Source organism: Primulina tabacum, chromosome 15 (genome assembly GCF_025594145.1).
Source record: "Primulina tabacum isolate GXHZ01 chromosome 15, ASM2559414v2, whole genome shotgun sequence".
Lineage (NCBI taxonomy): Eukaryota > Viridiplantae > Streptophyta > Magnoliopsida > Lamiales > Gesneriaceae > Primulina > Primulina tabacum.
The window spans coordinates 4,230,712-4,244,228 of record NC_134564.1 but is presented as its reverse complement, the minus strand read 5'-3'; the positions used below and the strand labels follow the sequence as shown (position 1 = coordinate 4,244,228).

Sequence of the window (13,517 nt, the reverse complement as noted above, 5' to 3'; positions counted from 1 at the left end):
CTTAAATAGAATATCTGTATTACAAAATTGACTCATGAGACTGTCTCACGAAAATTTCTATGTTCAATCAATCCCATATCAAATATTGTATATCGTGAAGGGGACTGTTCTTGATATGATTTGATGATGATCGAGTAGTCACATTTCTCTAAAGAAAATTAGTGTTTCATTAATTAATGAATTAATCCACTAACTACTTAGACTTGGTGCATGCTCCAACAACGATAAAGCATTGTCCATCACCTTTACATTTTGAAAATTTAAATTCATATATTATATAGACAACACCATCTTCAGAGATTTCCCATATATTCCCAAAGGTTTAAAATTTGAATCTCGTCTAACTTTCCTAACATTTATAGACGATAGTTAACATACAAATCAAATCTTTTATACTGTACAGTACACTATAGATGTCATGTCCCGATTTCGATTTCCATGTATTTATTGGCTTGAAATTTCTTTATTTGGAAATTAGTTGATAAAAAAAGTCAGTATACCTAAAAAATTAAATGTGTACTAAATATATATAAGTTGTCCTATCATATCATATCGTGGAAAAAAAATTATAAAAAATAACAAAAAATATGGGTAATTTGGGTCAACTTACTATGTATGAATGTCATAAAATCGATTGGAAGGTTATAAAAATATCTCGAAAATTGAAGCCAATTTTATATATATATATATATATATATATATATATAAAAGAGAATCGAAGAAATCAATGGAATGTTAACAATATTCCATAATAATACAAGATATGTAATAAATAATAAGAATGGTCAATGATTACCGATATTAAATTGATAAATAATAAGATTGGTCAATGATTACCGATAATAAATTGACTAAAATTACGATAATTCAAATACCATGTATTATTTAATATTTTCGAATTTATTATAAATCGAAAATAAATTCTTATACATATCTATATTTAATTAATTAGATACCCAAAAATTTGGGTTCTCACAATACATGATGACACGCTTAATTACTTATTCAAAAATTAAACTTGGGACGAATAACTTAATTATATCAATATAGCAAAATATCTTGAAAAAAAATCCCATTATCTTATTTTATATTTTCGTAATATCTAATAATTGTCCACTTTTAGATCAATATATAAACTTCTCCCTACAGGTAAATGATCGTGGCCTGTCACATTGAAAAATATTGTTGTTTAGTTGCAAACAACATAAGCTTTTCTAGTGCTACATAATAGAAAGAATCCAATTTCTTTCTTTTTTACAGTACTGAGCTACCCTTCTAAAATCTTTGGAGGAATCTTTTCCTTTGGTGAAGAAGAAAATGAAAATCATTCTTATCAAGAAAATCAGCCTCCTCCTCCTCCTTCTATCTGCAGCTCTCTTTTCGACTTCGTTAGCAGGTACGATTTTATTACAGTAACTGCTCAAGAAATTAGCTTATTTATTGTTAAAGAAGAGACCGAGATATACGATAATAATCTTTCATGTATTTTCACTAACATGCAGCAAAATATTAAACGTTTTTTGAACTTTCCTGTTAAATTTTGTTCTACAAATCGATATTCGCCACGCATAGGCCGCGGAAATAAACTTCATTCACACAAGCAGTTCGCATGAAGTTGGTTATATGTATGTGTGTGTAAATACATATGTCGATAGGACATTTTTCGGGATGTAATTGTGTCACTGGTTTTGAAATTTTTAACCATATAATTTGATATGGCTTGAATCTGATACAGCACCACTGAAGTACTAATTATCAATGATCATGGTTGGCAGGGGTATCATCTATATATATAATTTTGATATGTTAGACGTCTGGGCGCCACAAAATACTCATAAATATCTTCTGAGCATCTAATACAATATATTTCTCCAGGTTGAAGGACTTCTTCCGTTGCTTCGCAAGTTTTATCCAAATTAAGTGAATTTTTTTCATGCAGGGCGACTGCGTAAATCAGGGGAGTCGAAGAAAGTGAGCACGACAGATGATGAGGTACTATGACACTGGTAGATTTACTTTACGTAATCAAACTTGGTGTCTATGTCTTCTTCATCAAATGGATAATAACCTCAGAATCTCTACCAAACAATGACGGAAAATGCCTTGTTAGCACATCGCATGTTAACGTCTCAAATTTGGGACGAGATATCGGGTCTCCAATTCAAAAATATATAAAAAAAAGTAAGGGATCCGTTACCATATTTATGATGCGGTGACATAAAATTCTAGTGACATACCTGATTCAGATTATAGTGAAAAAAACTCTGATCATCATCGTGTAGTTGAAAAAATAAGCAAGGTGGACTTCCTAAAGTTTCTTAGTTGGAAAAAATAATTAAAACTTTTGTATAGTTTCCCAACCAAAATTCAGTGTCCGCAGTACTGCTACGAGGTAACCTGCTCTTTTTGCTCACGATTGCCCCTGCGTTGGAAAATCCTTTGTTTTTTTTACACTTTGGGATCAAACGTTAATTCGAGGCTGCTTGAAGGGGTTTACACTTAGAGCCGTAAATCTTGCCACCTGCCACCAGAAGAATAGGTCGAACCCTTTGGGTAGCACTGAAGATATAATTATTATGCATTTTATATATAATTAAGACTGAGATTTAAAATTAACTCAATCCCTAAAATTAGTTCAAAGCGGAGGATAATTGTCTGATTTTATATATATAACTCTCAAGTATTTAATACAAATAATGTGTGACATTTAACACTTAACACATATTCTTCACGTCTAAGAATAAACAACTAGAGCGTGAAATTTACAATAAATTATCGGATGACTCATAGAGCAGTCCAACACATATATAAAAGCGGGTCTTGGTTCTAATACCATGTTAAGATTGAGACTTGGATTTAACTCAACCCATTGAACTAGCTTTAGGGTTGAGTTAGATCCAAATTCCAAATCTTAACGATTTAGTCTAACTAATGTGACACATTTAGCGGTTAGTCGCTAGCACCCACCCTACAACTTGACTGGAAAAATATTTATTTGAATTTTTAGAAATAATAATGTCTTATAAATGTTGAATTTTTGCTTTTATTTTCGTTGAAAATAAATTGATGCATCTCTCTCTTTTCATACCACAGCTAATGAATTATGGTGCTCTATCACACCAAAATTTAAGTCAACCCCCCAAAGAAAGCTTACCCATGGAGACGAAAACAAAAACATCACAAAATTTTCAAGTACAAAGGGGCGAATATATATTTTATTACATATTTATAAAGGAGAAAAAACTTACTTGATTATAATAATAATAAAAAAAACACTTTATCCCGAGTGGCTACCCACTAACCCATTATCTCTTACTATATATATGTTTTTTATACCTTTATTATTAATATATATATATATATATATATATAATATATATTTAATTACTTTTTATAATTTTTTTATTTTTTAATTTGTTGGCAGGAGATGAAATCATGGGGGCAACTACGCAAAGAAAGAATTCTTAAAGTGAAAACAAACGACTATGGCAAATACGATCCGGCTCCCGCACTCGTCAAGCCTCCTTTCAAACTTATTCCCAATTAATTGTCATTATATATATAAATCACCCCCTTTTAATATTAAAATCATCATATAATATATATTTAAATATATATATTATATATATATATATATAAATAAAATACCTTGTGTAAAATTAAATATGTCGGTGTCGTTTCTTCGTATATATAGTAACGTAATATATTTAATATGCTGAGTTTTTGTGTGTTATAAATAATGTTTGTAACTCATTTTTATTTTTAAGTATTTTACATAAATTAGGTCCATGTTGCGGCTTGAAATGAAATAAAGAAATATAGATATTGGACTATATATTTGGAAAGAATGAAATTAAAAAGAAATACAATCTTTATATATGGGAAGGAGAGTATGGAGACATACAATGAAAGGGAAATAATAATTACAACTCAAACCAATATGTAATTTGCATTAACCAATATTTTTCAAACTTTAATTATGTATTGTTGACTCCATAGTGATTTAATGTGGCAACCTCCTTGCAATAATGAACAATTTAATTTGCAGTAAATTTAAGGGTTTCAAACTTTTAAGTTTCCCATTTAATAATGGACAAAAAAATTTGTGTGAGACGGTCTCACAGGTCATATTTTTTGAGACATATATCTTATTTGAGTCATCCATGAAAAAATATTACTTTTACGTTAAAAATATTACTTTTTATTGTGAATATCGATAGGGTTGATCCGTCTCACAGATAAAGATTCATGAGACCGTTTCATAAGAGACCGTTTCACAAGAGACCTACTCTTAATAATCACCCAGATTCAGAGTCAGTTAATCACTTAATTTGTTTTTTTCCCACATGTTTTAAATATGGCTACGCAAATTCTCAGGGAATTTAATTTAAAGCTTCATAAATTTTTGGATAGATTTTCCTTTTTTTTACATTTAGTTTATAAAATAAAGAGCCGTGGTACAGTTCAAATTAATTCAAGAATATTTTTTTTTTTTCACACGTTGTTTTGAACAATTTGCATTTTATTTTTTGTCACGTAATTAAACTGGATCACATATAATACATATTTTTAAAAATTTCAGGAAAAAAAACATACTGATACATACAATTACAAATATAAAAAAATTTATTCGTCATTTAAAATTTAAATATTATAATTTCAAAAATATTGTTTTAAAAATAATTAAATTAACGACGATGTTTGAAAATCATATTATAACAACGATGTTTGAAAATCATATTATAACGACGAATTTTCAAAAACCGTAGCATAATTAGAGACGATTTTTCAATAATCGTCACTAATGGTCAACGACCGAAATTAGCGACGATTTTAACGATGACGGTTTTAACAACGGATTTTACCGTCACAAACCTTTTTTTAGTGGAAAATTCACAAGCTCTCAAGACAGGATTTTCGCCTTGATCTGTCTGACATTCGACGCACCTAGGTCGCGCTCGTACGCTTGCACACAATTCAAGCCTTTTTCAATTAAAATCGGGTCCATGATTTGCACCTCCCCTTGCGCCGGCGTGCACGAGAGAAAGCTTCTTGACCAATCTTTCTTACACTTCCATAAAGTGTAACATAATATAAGCTCATTTATATCGGACACTTTATTTTTTTGATGTGCGACAAACTCATCATCTCTTGATTTCCATTCACACATAAAGAAAGCCCCTTAACACACAACCCAATATATCACACACACACACACACACAATCCAACAATCTCTCACATGAATGAAAATTGAAAGTTATACGAGAGGGTTTTCTGATAAAGTTCAACGGTTGAGTCTTGCAAAAGATAGGTAGGTGTTACCCTTTGACCATTCCCGGTTGAAAGTATATTAATTCACTGGTTGACAGTAGACGTGATGTCATTGAACTGTACATCCGTTTGTGTAAACTGTGATATACTTCACATAAGACTCTCCTTGATAATATTAAGTTATCATGATTGTGTTCATTTTGGCCATGAACGCATTCCTAATTCAGCAAAAGGGTCTAGAAATGAGCCATGCAATTCCTTCGAAGCAGTCCCACTTTTATCTCACATAGGTGATTCTATATTGTTTCTCATCAGAAAAAGTCGTAAGCTAATCCTCCACATTCAACGTTTCACAATAAGAATGGACTAGGGATAACTCCCACAAAGATTATCCAAATTAGTGCGATTAGGTTGTCTCATTGAACTTAGTTCTTAGGATCTCCAGTTAGCATAGGTTGGGTGTTTCTTCATACCAATTTATTTTATAGGCTTGAGCCACATTCTCCTTGACGATTTCGCAACTAACTCTTTGCTTAATCCATTGGTTAGCGGATCCGCTATATTATCCTTTGACTTTAGATAGTCAACAGACATTACTCCAGTAGAGAGTAGTTGTCTAATAATATTGTGTCTACGACGTATATGCCTAGACTTACCATTATACATATTATTTTGTGAAATTCCAATAGCAGATTGACTATCAGAATGTATGCATATAGCTAGCACATGTTTTTCCCATCCTGGAACATCTTCTAAGAATTGACACAACCATTCATCCTTTTCAACACACTTGTCAATAGGTATAAACTCAGATTCCATCCTGGATCTGTTTATTACAGTATGTTTATAAGATTTCCATACAATTGTTGTACCTCCTAAAGTGAATACAAATTCACTTGTAGATTTTGAGTCTTTCATATCAGATTCTAGTATGCATCACTTTATCCTTCAATAACAGCAGGATATTTGGTATAGTGTAGTCCATGATCACGAGTGTACCTTAAGTATCTTAGCAATCTGATAATTGCTTTCCAGTGTTCAACTCCTAGATTACTCGTGAATCTACTCAATTTTCTTACAACATAGGCTATGTCTGGTCTTGTACAACTCATTAAGTACATCAAACTTCCAATGACTCAAGAGTATTCTAATTGAGACATACTCTCACCTCGATTCTTTTATAGATGTTGACTGATATCTATCGGGTTTATAGCCAATGCAGAGTCATCCTTTCTGAATTTCTCAAGGATTTTGTAACATAATGTGACTGACTTAGAACTATCATTTCTTATATTCTATGAATTTGAATTTCAAGGATCACATAGGCTAAGCCCAAATCTTTCATGTCAAATATTGAGTTCAATAACTTCTTGGTGGATTTAATCATATTATCATTACTACCAATGATAAATATATCATTTACGTAAAGACATAAAATGACATATCAATTTTCAGTGTTCGTTATGTATACACTTTTGTCACATTCACTAAATTTAAATCTACTTTCTATCATGGCTTTATCAAATTTTTTGTGTCATTGATTTGGTTCTTGTTTTAAGCCATATAGAGATTTCACCAATTTACAAACTTTATTTTCTTCCTCAGTCGCATAAAATCCCTCAAGATTTCGTAATGCGGCAATCGCAATTATCACACGAATAGAGGTTATTCTCGATACAGGAGAATACGTGTCAAAGTAATCAAGCCATTCACGTTGATAGTAACCTTTGATTACCAATCTAACTTTATACTTATCTATGGTTCCATCTGATTTCATTTTCTGTTTGAAAATCTATTTATAGCCTAGTGGTTTGCTTCCATGCGGAGGATTCACTAATTCCCATGTGTGGTTTTGTAAAATGGATTACATTTCGGAATTGATAGTCTCTTTCCATAAAGGTCCCTCAGATGAACTCACTGCTTCCTTGAAGCTTTGAGGTTCACTTTCCATCATGAAAATGATGAAATCCAGACCAAAGGATTTCTCAGTTGTAGCTCTCTTGTTACGTCTAAATTCAATATCTTGGTTAAGCTCTTGTTATTTTTCAATTGTCTCATATAATCTTTTGGATGAACTTGATTCTTCCTTAAATTTTCGTGGAAACATATGTTCAAAGAACAATGCATTTCTTGATTTCATTATCGTATTCTTGTGAATATCAGGTATTTGAGATTCGTGTACAAGAAAACGATAAGAGCTACTTTTTTGAGCATATTCAATGAAAATGCAATCAACAGGTTTTGGTCATATATTTACTTTCTTTGGAGTGGGTACTGCCTTGGCAAGACACCCCCACACTCACAAGTATTGGTAGGAAGGACTTCTACCTTTCCATAACTCGTATGGACTTTAATCTTGCTTCTTTTGAGGCACCTTATTTGAAAGATAATTTGCTGTGAGAACAGCTTCTCCCCATATGTTCTGTGGTAAACCAGAACTTAAAAACAATGCATTCTTAATTTCTTTCAATGTGCGATTCTTTCTATCTGCAATGCCATTTTGCTGAAGAGAATAAAGTGAAGTTCTTTCATGTTTGATATCGTATTGAGCACAAAACTCAACAAATGGTGATTCATATTCATCTTTACGATAACTTCTTAGCGCCTTAATTTTCTTGCAAAGTTGGTTTTCAACTTCATTCTTGTAGTTGACAAATTTCTCAATTGTTTCATCTTTACTTTTAAGAAGATAGAGATAACAAAATTTTGTGCTATCGTCAACAAAAATAGAGTATTTATTTCCACCACGTTTTTGCACACTTTTTAAATCAAATACATCACTGTGAATTAGATTAAGTGGTTCACTATTTCTTTCAATTGTTAAAAAAGATGATCTCGTTAGTTTTGCCTCAACACAAGTTTCCCATTTTTGTTGTTTATCAATTTGAAATGCATAATTTGGAATTCATGAATGCTTTTCATGTTAATTAGTCTAAGAATTATATCGGAATTAACGTGTCCAAGTCTATCACGCCATAAACAAAAAGATTCAAGCAAGTAAGCAAAAGTATTAACTTTATTAATCAGAGGCTTAATAGCCATTACATTGATTTTGAACAAACAATTGCTAACATCGCCTGTGGGGACCCGGACGCTAATGCATTCCTTAATCGTCTTTAGGAATAATTCAAACAATTATAATAAACAGGGTCTAAATTTTTTTTTAAAATACAAAGCGGAAACGTAATGTAATTCAATTCAAATTACATATTAAATATAACATACAATTCTTGTATTATCTACAAGAATTCAACTAGGTTCAACTATATCTCAGTGCTGAATCCTAAGTTGCTTCGAAGCCCGGATCTCCACGCTATCTAGTCCAGCCTCTTTCTCTTCTTGACCCTGATCCTATCCCACCTGTTGCCATGCACACATACAAACAAGACAACAGCCGGATAACTCCGGTGAGAATTACATTCTCAGTATAAATCATGTATACATGCAATCATAAAGACAATATAAAAGCATATAACAGATATTTCTAACATGTATTCAAATCAGAATATAAATCCATATCAAGAATGAATCCTATTCTAAACATGTACCATTATCAGGAACATAAATCGATATGTACAATATTCAGGAACATAATCAACATAAATCAATATAACCTGTCAATTAGACTCATGACTCCAAATTTAAGACTAGACTCAATCCTAGTCTAGGGATCCCGGTTCCAGATGTTAGCATTCCCATATCGACCAACAGTAATAGAAAAGACTCTAGTTCTATCCACGTCGATAGGGTATCGATCACCAGTAATAGAAGAAGCTCTGATTCTATCCACATCGATATAGTATCGATCACCAGTAATAGAAGAAACTCCAATTCTATCCACATCGATATGATATCGATCATCAGTAATAGAAGAGTTACATTCTATCCACATCAATACAGTACCGATCACCAGTAATAGAAGAAGCCACATTTCTATCCACATCGATAGCCAATCATCCGATGACAGATTTGGCACTATCGCCAATACACTATCTTGTGACATCGTGTAATGTGCCCGTGGCGATCCCACCACTATCAGGCACTTCTGTCTCAAGATACTCGTCTAATACCTGCTATCTATCAATCAAGAGAACAAGTATATCAATCAAATCAATACAATAAGGTAAAGTATGTGATTTAGAGAAACTCGAGCCAAACCTCACTCGAGTTGTGCAATACCAACTCAACATTAATTTATACCTTTATCTTCTCGGTCCGACGAAGACGAAGTATTGAAGTCAACTATGTTCATACCCAATCTGATAATGACAATCGAATAGATACAATATCAGTATATAACTCAGTTCAAAACCTGTTCTGATCAATACTCAAATCAAAACATAATCGGATCAATGCCAATCGACATACGATACCACAATAAAATCTCAACCAATACTGAATCTGATCAATATCAATTTACGGATGTTTCGACGGCATAACAATACAGTCTCGATAACCCCGTCAATTCCAACACCACAGATATAATATCAGAACTCATAATCAATATCGGTGCAACTCATAATTTCAAAAACAATACAAATCTGATATCGAATCTCAATTAATCAATTCCAAAAATCATAACAATTACATAATCAGTCCGTTTCTTAATCTGATTTCGATTCTATGATGTCTAACATGTCAAGAACATCATATATGACATGTATTCAATTCCAACAACATCATAATTTCAGAACATGTCAAAACGTAACAAAACTTGCGTCCAGTTGTAGCCTGCGTTAATAGGAACACAGTACTGAAGTCGGATTACAATTCGGACAGACGGATTTTGAACGATTGTAATTTGAAGCACCAAAATCAATTTCCTTCGGTTTCCTCTTATTTCAATTCTGAGGATTAACGTTTGTTATATATATATATATATATATATATATATATATATATATATATATATATATATATATATATCATATGTTGCATGCCAAAGAAACGTGGCGACTCCTCAATCTGCATGTCTCGCGCATATGCGCGACTCCGAATGGCGCATATGCGCGAGACCTACTAGTCTCAATGCTCGGCTTCGCAACTACTGCGGCGCATATGCGCCAAAGCTTCTGTTTCAAACGTTGGCTACTGGACTGCTCGCGCATATGCGCGCACCCAAGTCGCGCATATGCTCGAGACCTACTGTCTCGGCATTTCAGTACTCGCGCATATGCGCTCCTTCCGTCGCGCATGTGCGCCGAACTCTCTGGACGTTCCGCGCATGTGCGCGCATTCAAGCCGCGCATGGTTCTGTCTTCCTCGCGCATGTGCGCCCATACACGTCGCGCATATGCGTCGAACTCTTTTTGCACAAAATGTCAAATCTTCTTTCGGCTCTCCCGGTCTGATCCGTTTTATCCATAATCATCTCAATTAATCAATAAATCATTTCAGATTAATCTCGGATTACGGTAATTAAAATCTCAGGCCTTACATCGCCTTTGCCTACAAACATTCCACACTTTTTGACAAAACAATCTTATCTGAATCAAAGACAATGCAGAAACTATGCTCGTTAAGAAGCTACAAGGACACCAAATTCTTACAGATGTCTAACACATACAACACATTGTTAAGAGTCAGCTCTTTTCCGGAAGTCATCTTTAGAGCAATCTTTCCTTGACCCTTGATCTCAGAAGTAGCGGAGTTTCCTGTGAACAATTTTTCCCCATTCTCGGATTCCTCAAGATTTGCAAACATTTCCTTGTCATAGTAAATATGGAGAGTGGCACCAGTGTGGATTCACCACTCCCTTGTGTTAGAACCCACCAGATTAACTTTTGATACTACATCATAGAGATTCATGTTCGAAACCTCCTGAGAAATGTTCTCTGCCACATTCGTCTCTCGGTTTCTTTTTGGTTTCTTGCACTCAGAGGCCTTGTGACCCATACCATCACAGTTGTAGCATTTTTCAGAGAACTTTTTCTTTGAAATGCCTTTTTTAGGTCCCATGTTCAAACTTTTTTTGGAGGAAAAAGTTCTTCTTTTCGAGCTTTGATCATTCTCGACAACATTTACCTCGACAGCAACAGGAGAAAACAGTCGTATTTCCGAACTCTTGTTGTCTTCTTCAATGCGAAGTCAAACAATGAGCTCTTCAACATTCATCTCCTTGCGCTCGTGTTTCAAATAATTTTTGAAATCCTTCTAAGCTAGTGGTAGCTTATCAACAATAGCAGCCACTTGGAAAGATTCGTTCAAAGTCATCCTCTCACCATGAATCTCGTGAAGAATCACTTGATGTTCTTGAACTTGGCTGATAACTGGCTTTGAATCCACCATTTTAAAATCCAGAAAGCGGACTACAAGAAACTTCTTGACCCTGGAATCCTCGATTTTGTACATTCTGTCAAGGGATTCCCGTAGCTTTTTAGTTGTTTTCTTTTCGCAAAAGACATTGTAGAGCGAATCGACCAATCCGTTCAGTACATAGTTTCGGCATAAGAAATCAAAATGGTTCCACGCCTCCACAACACTGACAGATTCAACATCTCCCTCACCCTCTTTGAGTCTAGGAGAATCCTCACAAGGAATATGGCTAGGTTCAGCATCGTCAAGTAGAACAGCATCTTCTGTTTCCACCTTTTGAAGTCCACACCAGTGAATTTCACATGTTTTTCACCATGACGGGATGACATAGCAACCATAGCAGAACGTGAGGTAACATGAGGGACCACTTGAGACTGCACAGTAGGGACATTATGACCAGCTTTTATTTGCACGTTGGTTTCAATAGCCATATCTGAAACAAACCACGTAATGAGTAAAATCTGTTTTAAGCATGTTAGCGAAAATGCTAATAACAAAATCGTAGAAATGAACTCGTGAAGACAAAACAATAACCGAAGTAAGTGCACTGTTTACATATTAGTATCGTGAAAGGAAAAACAAAATCAAACCGATGCCTGTAGCAACTAAAGTTTCCTTAAAATAGATTCCTGTCCTCCGGTATGTGCTTCGGGGTTTCAACCGGACGTCTGTTTCCCAGGATACAACGAGCAAACCCGCAGTGCCAGTGATGTTGCACAAATCACTACACCGGCGAACGAAGTAGTACCTGAACTTTATCAGCAGAACGAGCAGGAGCAGAAGCAGAAAGGCACTAGCAGAAAGACAGAAGAAACGAAGGACAGTGGATGGTTGGTGGTGTGTTTTCTGGCCTTGGCACATCCCCTATTTATACATGGTGATATAAGCCACACGAAAGGCCAACAGTTTCCATCAAGAGGGCAACCGAAGCACCAAAGGTCGCCATCAATAGGACAGCCAAAACACCAACAGCCAGGCAGATGGAACATCAACAGTCAGGTCATGTGAAAAGTCTCAAGAGCATGTGAGAGGTCTTTTCTCGAAAAAAATTGTAAAATGTAGCATAGACTAGCTAGGCAATTTTTGTCTTGATTGGTCCAAAATTCGGCTGAAAGGCCAACAATTGCCATCAAGAGGGCAGCTGAAGCACCAAAGGTTGCCATCAAAAGGGCAGCTGAAGCACCAATAGCCAGGCAGATGGAGCACCAACATTCAGGTCATGTGAAAGGTTTCAAGGGCATGTGATAGGTCTATTCCGGAAGAAAAATTTGTAAAAGTTGGCATAGACTAGCTAGGCGATTTTTGCCTTGATCGATCTGACATTCGACGTACTCAGGTCACACTCGTACGCTTGCACACAAGCCAAGCATTTTCTAGTTCAAATGAAGATCAAGACACGTTCTAAACAATTCAGGATTATGGCTTCAGGTACGCTTCCGCTTAAGTTTTCAGTAAAATTCTTGATGATTTATCATGATGGATTCCGCGGTTTATGGGTTTTACCCAACAAGTGGTATCAGAGCCATTCATGTTTGAATCATTGAGATTTGTGTAAAGTTTTGGATACTATTTGGATCCAGATCTGAAAAATAAAATTTTGATTAAAATTTTTTTGATATGGCTTCAGATCTGAAAAATATATTGATATGTTTTCAGATCTGAAAATATTTTGATATGGTTTCAGATCTGAAAATTAATTTGGTTTAGATCTGAAAATTTTTTTGATCTGGTTTCAGATCTGAAAAATATTTTGGTTGAAAACCAAATCTTTTAAAGTTTCAGTTTTGGTAAAAAGATTTGGTTGAAAATTTTTAAGGATTTGGCATAAGATTTCGATTTTCCTTCCAGTTTTGTTCAACAAAATATTTTAGATGAAAATCGAAAATTTGGATTAAAATGTTTTTTTAAAAAAATCCATTACGGTTTCGGG

The 13,517-nt window shown here is 34.2% G+C and overlaps 1 protein-coding gene across 2 annotated transcripts; it reads left to right on the top strand.

Annotated features, from left to right (window-relative positions):
- Nucleotides 1–1,262: 1,262 nt before the first annotated feature.
- Nucleotides 1,263–3,871, top strand: LOC142526591 (protein CASPARIAN STRIP INTEGRITY FACTOR 1-like). Of its 2 annotated transcripts, XM_075631087.1 has the most exons (4): nucleotides 1,263–1,396; nucleotides 1,940–1,992; nucleotides 3,094–3,192; nucleotides 3,425–3,871. In XM_075631087.1, exons 1-4 carry the CDS (start codon nucleotides 1,318–1,320, stop codon nucleotides 3,545–3,547), a joined length of 354 nt encoding a protein of 117 aa, XP_075487202.1. In that variant the 5' UTR covers nucleotides 1,263–1,317; the 3' UTR covers nucleotides 3,548–3,871. The 2 variants fall into 2 exon arrangements, with proteins under 2 accessions (XP_075487202.1, XP_075487203.1); XM_075631088.1 differs by lacking the exon at nucleotides 3,094–3,192.
- The last annotated feature ends 9,646 nt before the right edge of the window (nucleotides 3,872–13,517 follow it).